This window comes from Chaetura pelagica, unplaced genomic scaffold (genome assembly GCF_000747805.2).
Source record: "Chaetura pelagica isolate M959 unplaced genomic scaffold, ChaPel_1.0 scaffold429, whole genome shotgun sequence".
Lineage (NCBI taxonomy): Eukaryota > Metazoa > Chordata > Aves > Apodiformes > Apodidae > Chaetura > Chaetura pelagica.
In genome coordinates, this window is record NW_009954542.1 from 63,311 (window position 1) to 71,668 (window position 8,358).

General features: G+C 44.2%; 1 protein-coding gene across 1 annotated transcript; it reads left to right on the forward strand.

The window, feature by feature from the left end:
- Window positions 1–996: 996 nt before the first annotated feature.
- Window positions 997–2,472, forward strand: LOC104395236 (potassium voltage-gated channel subfamily A member 1). Its single transcript, XM_010004922.1, has one exon. It carries the CDS (start codon window positions 997–999, stop codon window positions 2,470–2,472), a length of 1,476 nt encoding a protein of 491 aa, XP_010003224.1.
- The last annotated feature ends 5,886 nt before the right edge of the window (window positions 2,473–8,358 follow it).

The window sequence follows — 8,358 nt, forward strand, 5'->3', positions numbered from 1 at the left end:
CAGCTAAGTCTCCACCGTCTGTGAAGTGGGGAGAATGGTGGTCAGGAGACTTAGGGCAGTAATTGGCCCCGCTGAAGCTGCCTGGGAAGTCCTGATGCACTCAGGGCACCGCAGGGTCCTCACTGGCCCCTTCCTGCCTGGAAGGCCCCGCATGTGTGGGGACACGTAGGGCTCTGCCTGCACTGCCGTAGTGGGCAGAGTGGGATGTTCTTGCTGAGGTGAAAGCCAATCCATCGCGCCTGAGTGTGTGTGTGTGTGGCGAGGCTTGGGGGCTGGTTTCTTGTGTTTCTCTCCTCCCTGGCAGGCTCCATCCTGAAAGTGAGCTTTGTGGCTTCCAAAGCAGAGTATCTCCAGCCTTCCCCACCCAGCACGCAAGAGGACAGGACTGGGATGGGGGAGATGGGAGTGGGGACAGGTGATGGAAATTTGCTGAGTTGGCATCGCAAGGACTTGCCTCCCAGCCACCCTGTGATCGATTGATTGATTTATTTATCTGTGTGTATGTGTGGGTGTGTGTGGTAACTTCGTGCCAGCAGCCGTGGTGATGGTCGAGCCGGCGAGAAAAGTGGACGGATCAAGTTAAAGGCAAAAGGAGGCAGCTGGGGAGGGGACCCCAGCCTGGGGCTGTGCTTCATTGACCTTCAGCCTCCTCCCGGCTTGGGGGACAGGACCCCTCACCTTACCTGCCCTCTTCCCTCCCCTAAAGGTACTTCTTCCCTCTTTCTTTATCCTCCCATCAACCCTGATGCCTCTCCCTCCATCCCATCTCTCCTTCCCCCTTTTGGATATTTCCATCCCTTAGGCTCCTTAGCCATCCCTTCCTCAGGCTCTCCATCCCACCCCATCATCCCTCCCTGCAGACTCTGAGCCTCCCTTCCCTTCCCTTTCTCCCCCCCTCCACCGAACTGCCCTGGGACTCTCTGCTCTAGTCCCCCCTCTGAAGTCCCTCTCCCTCACTTCTCCCCTGCCCCTGGACCCTCTTTCCTGTGTGCCACCATGACCGTGATGGCTGGAGAGAACATGGACGAGACTTCTGTGCTGCCTGGCCACCCCCAGGATAGCTACCAGCCTGCTGCCCACGATGACCATGAGTGCTGTGAGCGTGTAGTGATAAACATTGCCGGACTACGCTTTGAGACGCAGCTGAAGACCTTAGCCCAGTTCCCCAACACGCTGCTGGGCAACCCCAAGAAGCGCATGCGGTACTTCGACCCGCTCCGCAACGAGTACTTCTTCGACCGGAACCGGCCCAGCTTCGACGCCATCCTCTACTACTACCAGTCCGGGGGGAGGCTCCGCCGGCCGGTCAATGTGCCCTTGGACATGTTCTCTGAGGAGATCAAATTTTATGAGCTGGGTGAGGAGGCCATGGAGAAGTTCCGGGAAGACGAAGGGTTCATCAAAGATGAGGAGAGACCCTTGCCGGAGGGGGAGTACCAGCGCCAAGTGTGGCTCCTCTTTGAGTACCCAGAGAGCTCTGGGCCTGCAAGGGTCATTGCCATAGTCTCTGTCATGGTGATCCTCATCTCCATCGTGATCTTCTGCCTGGAGACGTTACCTGAGCTGAAGGAGGACAAGGAGTATACAGTGCATCGCACTGACAACACCACCCAGGTCTACAAATCCAACATCTTCACAGATCCCTTCTTTGTTGTGGAGACCCTATGCATCATCTGGTTCTCCTTTGAGCTAGTGGTGCGCTTCTTTGCTTGCCCCAGCAAGACTGATTTCTTCAAGAATATCATGAACTTCATTGACATTGTGGCCATCATCCCTTACTTCATCACCCTGGGCACCGAGATGGCTGAGCGGGAGGGGACTCAGAAAGGAGAGCAGGCCACCTCCTTGGCCATCCTGAGAGTCATCAGACTGGTAAGAGTCTTTCGAATCTTCAAACTCTCCCGGCATTCTAAGGGCCTCCAGATTTTGGGACAAACCCTCAAAGCGAGTATGAGAGAGCTAGGTTTACTAATCTTCTTCCTCTTCATTGGGGTGATCTTGTTCTCTAGTGCAGTATATTTTGCTGAGGCTGAAGAACCTGAGTCTCATTTCACAAGTATCCCCGATGCTTTCTGGTGGGCGGTGGTATCCATGACCACTGTGGGCTATGGTGACATGTACCCTGTGACAATTGGAGGCAAAATCGTAGGCTCCTTGTGTGCCATCGCTGGTGTGCTGACAATTGCCCTGCCTGTACCTGTCATCGTGTCCAACTTCAACTACTTCTACCACCGAGAAACAGAAGGGGAAGAGCAGGCTCAGTTACTTCACGTTAGCTCCCCTAATTTAGCATCTGACAGTGATCTCAGTCGCCGCAGCTCCTCCACAATCAGCAAATCTGAGTACATGGAAATCGAAGAGGATATGAATAATAGCATAGACAATTTTAGAGAGGCTAATCTGAGAACTGGCAACTGCACTGTAGCCAACCAAAACTGTGTTAACAAAAGCAAGCTGCTGACTGATGTGTAAACAAAAAAAACAAACAAACCACCATAGAATCCCCACTCACAGCTTGAAGACTTTAGTGACACAGTCACACTTTGTAGATGCTTTACTGATAGTCTTTGAATGCTTTATTTACCTCGTAAATGCATTGTTGCATTGCGAATTTGTGCTCAGCGATAAAGAAGCTTCCAGGACCACGAGGGATAAGATTTTGTTTCTTTTGAAAAAGCGTTTTCCACCTGGTAAATGATAACCATTTGAACTAGTTTAGTTTCAAGCTGTATGACGCTAGACCTAAACTTTTCCTCTCCCATCTCTTTTTGGGTTTTTTTTTGGATGGAGTTAAACTAAGCAAGGCAGTTTTTAGAGCTATAAAGCATATGCATGGATTCCAGTAAAAATATTCTGCAAAACTGCACAGTTGCAAGAAATTGCATCAGATAATAATAACAATAACAATAAGAAATAATAATGATAATAATAATAAAAATTAGCAAAAACATGCAGCAAGCATTTGTCATGGTTTTTATGCAGGAGTGCAAATTTTCCTTCCACCCCCTTTGTGAAAGATTACATGCTTCCAACCTACAGATCCACATATCACCTTGTTAAAAACATACTTAAGCCTGGTCTCTTTTTGCTGTCCATAGAAGAACTACTCTAAAAGGAAAAGAACCAACCAAGCCGAAGACAAAACATCTGCAGTGCTGCTAAGTTCTCTTACATGCAGATGATTTAAACACACTTTTCGTTTTCCTGGTCCAGAACCGGATACGAAACTTTAAGCCCCTCTGTTTCAAGATAGCACAATGGAGTTTAATATAAGCATGTTAGAATTTGATACTATTTGTTTTATAATCGCATGCCTGAAACGTTACCTCAGACAATAGTGGATAAGCTTTTGTTCGAATGGAATAATCTAAAAATAGGTCCTTTATCTCTCTTTTTTTTCTTTCCTTTTCTTTTACTTCTTGATTTGCATTCACCAGAAGTGCACTCCTTAATTTATTAAATCGTTAACTAGTAATTTAAAGTACTGTATTTAAGTGCATATGTTAAGTCAAATGGGAAAAATAACTTTTGGAGATCAAAGCATGTTCAAATATTCAGCATTATGGCCTATTTGATTAAGGTATAACTTGAATTAATTAATGCATGAACTCAACAATAATAATAATAATGATAACAATAAAAACAAAAAATTAAAAAGTGCTTGATAGATCGAGGGCCTAAATGGACTGATTAGAAAAGCCTGATTGTTTTCCTGCACTGCTTAGGGAAATGTTTGGACTTTTGTCCAGGTATTGTCAGAAAGGAAAATATCCCATCCCTTAAAGGGAAAGCTATACGAAAAACTAAGAAATCAAGTTATCTATAGCAACACCTGAAACCTAGTATCCTTTACAGTAGAAAGGTGCAGATGCATGCTTTTTGGTGCATTCTCAGAATGTAAATGAAAACTTACCTATTATATGCATCCAAATTGCAGCAGCTGGTTTCTTTTGCAGTCATCAGTTGGGAGTTTTTTGTGTTCCCCTAAAACTCACCGAAGAGACACAACAGCTTGATTTAGATAGTTGTGCAGTGCCTTTGCCTTACAACCCATAAATTGCTGAAAGTGCCTCCAGTGCTGGTCAGATACAGCAAAGGAAAGGGCAAGTCACCAACACACTGTCAGAGGTGTTCTGTGCTCCCTCCTGGCACGGTACAGAAGGGGGTAGAGAAGGAAAGAAAGAGCAAGTGCAAGTCAGAAGGATGCAGGAGAGGTGGAAGACTTCAAGCTTTCCTAGGTTGTTTATAGAGACATTGCTGCCACCATTCTATCTGCCCTTCCCTTCCCTGAGATGGCTTTTTGGCAGCCTGTCCCAGCATGGCAGGATGCAGGAGGGTCTAAGGACTAGCAGCCTAGTCAGGCAATCAGAATGAAGAGCTGTGCTTTTCATTCCCTTGGATCCCCCAGTGGGTAAGTGAGGGAGGATTTCCAGTGCCCTGCCATCCCTGTCTTCTCCATGCTGTTTCAGCAGTCTGTCACATCTTCCATCCCATTACAGATCCTTTGAGCCCTATTCTTCTTTCTGGTCCCTAACCTTACTCCCACCATCATCTGGTGAAGGAAGCAACACTGTGATAAAGTGTCTTCTGCAATATGCCAGCCTTGACTGCTAGGCCCTAGAGGACAACCTTTGATCTGAGCTAATGTAGGCACTAATCTATTTTTTTTGAAATGGACAAAGTTGAGGATCTTCATTGTGTACTTAGCATGTGGCCAACTGCTGTCCAACACTTCTCCTTCCACACTGGACAGATCCTTTCTTCCCCTATCTTTATGATATCTCTGTGTGTATATATATCTCTCTCCATATATATATGCATAAATATAGATGTGTGTGTCTGTGCATGTGTGTAACACACATATATATATAAAATCAAGGCACTTGGAGTTAAGAAACAACCCTAACTCTGCAGTTACGCACAAGCCTGACCTGCCAGGTTTTCAGAAAGACTTGCCTTCATTTCTCACTCTGTGGCTTTTGTGAATCTTAATGATGAGAAAGCAATCAACAACTGAGGGAGCTCTAACTCCTGCAAGTGATGCAAAGTACCAGATAAAACAGGGCATTACACCCTCTAGATAGGTATTGTAAAGCTTCCACTCACACCCCTGCCCATCACACAACTCTCTCCCTGTTAAATTCTGCTAGTCCTGATCTTCCCAAACTCTTGAATTTTTGGATACAACTTCTCATTTCAGCATAGATTTAAATGCTGCACTCAGCTTATAAAAAATCCCACAGCCAAACAACTGATCTAAACTAATACAAACAGCAATAATCAATTCAGTGCTGTGGGACTGATGATCAGTGAGTAGCATCTGGGAGATGAGGTCTCACTTTGCTAACTTAACTTCTTCCACAGTTGAGTATGCACATCTTAGTTTAATGAGCAGAATGATAATCATCCTGCATGTATCAAGAGAAAAGTGCTGCTTGCAGCATTTCTGCTTTCTCAGTAGTCCTAGGTGGATTATTAGGACTCAGGGTGTTTTGGGGAGCCTGAATGTTGCTTTGTCCATTTATAGCTCACTGCAAAGGTTCTCAATACATATGGAGCACAGGAATTAATACCGTGTAGCACAGGCATGTGTTTGACACAAAAAAAGAAAACAAACAAAAACAAACAAACAAAAAAACAGACAAAAAACCAAACCAAAAACAAGCAAATGAAAAAAGCTCTTACTTTCTTTATATAGGAGTGCTGAAATGTCTTTGTGAGCCTGAAGGTGCACTTAACAAACTGCCTGTTCTTGTCAATAAGCATCCTTCTCTTTCTTTCCTTCCTCTTTTTTTTTTTTTTTCTTTTTCTCCTCCTTTATTCTCCTCTTTTTTCTTCCCTTTCTGACATATGCTTCTTTTTGCCACGCATGATCTTTCTGATGTTCTTTGTTAGTGGAAGGGGACTGGAAATGAACTGATGGCCAATTTAGTGCATCTCTGAAAGAGAGGAGAGACCTTTGTTTGGTAGGGACCTGCTAAAAGTGATGCCCACGTTTTGTGCTGGACAGACAAACTGGTAGATACGACAGTCTTAGCTGGTCTGTAGTTTGGTGAGGCAAGGCAGCAATTCCAGCATGAGGAGTCACCACCCAAGCCTCCTTTACAAGCCACTGCTCTTTGCTGCCTTCTTCATTGCTCCCATACAGCTTTTACTTTATCCACTCAGTGGAGGGTATGAGGGAGTGAGCAAGGCAGCAGTGCAACATGGTGTGGAGGCAGGAATGAAGTGGAGAGGCAGTGGCCAGGAATCCCATAGGCTGGGATCACTGCCAGAATTCTCCATCTGGTCCTATCATCCTTAGCTATAGAGCACTCGGAACAGGCAGGGGAGCAAGGGGGGAAGTGACAATCTCTGCACTCCCTTTACATATCTGAGAGGTTGCTGCCAAGCTGCCAAGAGCTCAAGTCCTCTGCGTTGCAGCTCCAGCAGAGACAATGAACTGGATTGACTTATCTTTACCAGGAAGTCAGTGTGCAGGAAGCCAGAATGTGAGTCCACAGCATCCTAGTAGACCCATGCAGATTCCCTGCATGGGGTCTCTTAAACCTTGTATCCACTGGGGACTTCAGGAAAGCTAATCTGAATTCATGAAAGGTGTGCATTTAAAGTAGATTTATTAAACTGCTTTAAAGCCCAGCATGGACATTTTATTGCAGAATTAAAGCAAACTGAATCTGATTTGGAGTCATTCTTTTTGGAAGGAAAGTAAGCTGAATTGAATTAAGGTTGCTTTAATTATGAACACAGTGGGGCTTAATGCAGTTTACCTCATCTGTCTCACAAGTTCATTCAGGTAGATAAGACCTTAGTAATCATTAAATGGAACTGACCCTACATTGTAGGGGATGCCTGGGCAGAGCGTGGCCACGTGCTACAAAACTCTTGGGTGAGTGCTGGAAATTCACCACCTGGCTTACTGAGGGATAACATGTTCCTGGTGGCAATTCTAGTGATTTCCTTCCTTTTTTTGTGGTTGACACATTTGTAGGTGTGAGGAGAATCAATCTTGCTGCCTTCTGGGAAGCTGACAATGATGCTGGCCCAAGAAAATTAGTTTCTGCTTACAAAGTCTCTAAGTGTGCACATACTTAACCTGAGGTACTGTTGATCAGGTGGACGAACACTTGAAAGACAGTGTGAAGCACTTGAGACAAGACAAAATTCAGCAAAAATCCTCTCATTTTCAGTAGTGATTTTGCCCAAGTAGAGATTTCAGGGATCAGACCCTTCTCAGCATATCAGCTGTGTATCAAACACACAAATCAATAATTGAAGCAGTGGCAAATTTTGACACATTTTTTTAATAAGGAACAATTGTTTTCATTAGATAGAAGTACAGAAAGTTTGTTCCTGTTATAAGAGAGCAGAATCCCTAGTGGAACATAAAAATCTGATTATTTTTTAAGGAACTGAGGGTAATTTTCCCTTTTCCATAGTTCACACTTGGACACTGCAGTTTCTCATGTGCACATATGTTAACCAAAATGAAATGCACACTAGGACAGGAACATCTGTCATTTATTAGAGAAGGTGGAAAGTTGTATTTTAGAACAAGGTTTTCTTCATACATATGTAATTTATGGAGTGAATATATTCCTTGCCAAATACCAGCTTGATAACTCTTTTTAGAGGGGTGCCATTCTGGATTGATTAATTAATTTACCCTAACGTGAAGAAGAGGGAAATACTTCAGCTTTTCCAGGAATGGTATGATCCTGCAGGCTTCCAGCAGCCTGATGCCCCTGGCTGTGCCAGTCATTTCAGACTTGAAATGCAGAAGCAGCTCCAAAGTGTGACTTACCCTCTGTAGCCACGGAGCTGGGTGGAATTAGAAAGCTATCCTTGCAATTGCACAATGTGGCAAGTTTGTTCAGACCTGCCTATTCCAAATGTGCAACAGGCTCCTTTTCTGAGATGCTTTAACCAGGGACCTACATCCCAGTTTCAGTTGGATTTACTTCACGCTGAGTTTCTTTTTTTCTGGTTTTTTTTTGTTTGTTTGGTTGGTTTTTTTCTGGCTTTACTTAATCAGGTGTAGAAGATTTCTTTTTCCTGAAATGCTTAAAAAGTATTCTTAGAGGTGTCAGTACTTGTATCTGCAAAAATGAAACTTGGGAATGTTCTACTGTTTTAGTCAGTGGAGGTGAACTTGCCACGGGTAAGGTAAACAATTTGTGCTGTGAAGGCATAGCAAGCTTTGATATTTTCAAAGGATATCAAATGAAATTGAGGTCTTAACTAATTTTTTTTGTCAAAGTATCTCTTAATATCTATGTAATACTGTGTATTTCACCTGTTCACAGGCTCTAGAAAATGTCACTATGAGTTACTTAAAAAAAATCATCTCCCATTTCT

Coding starts and splice junctions, on each gene's coding strand:
- LOC104395236 (XM_010004922.1), top strand. CDS start 997: ATGACCGTGATGGCTGGAGAGAACATGGACGAGACTTCTGTGCTGCCT.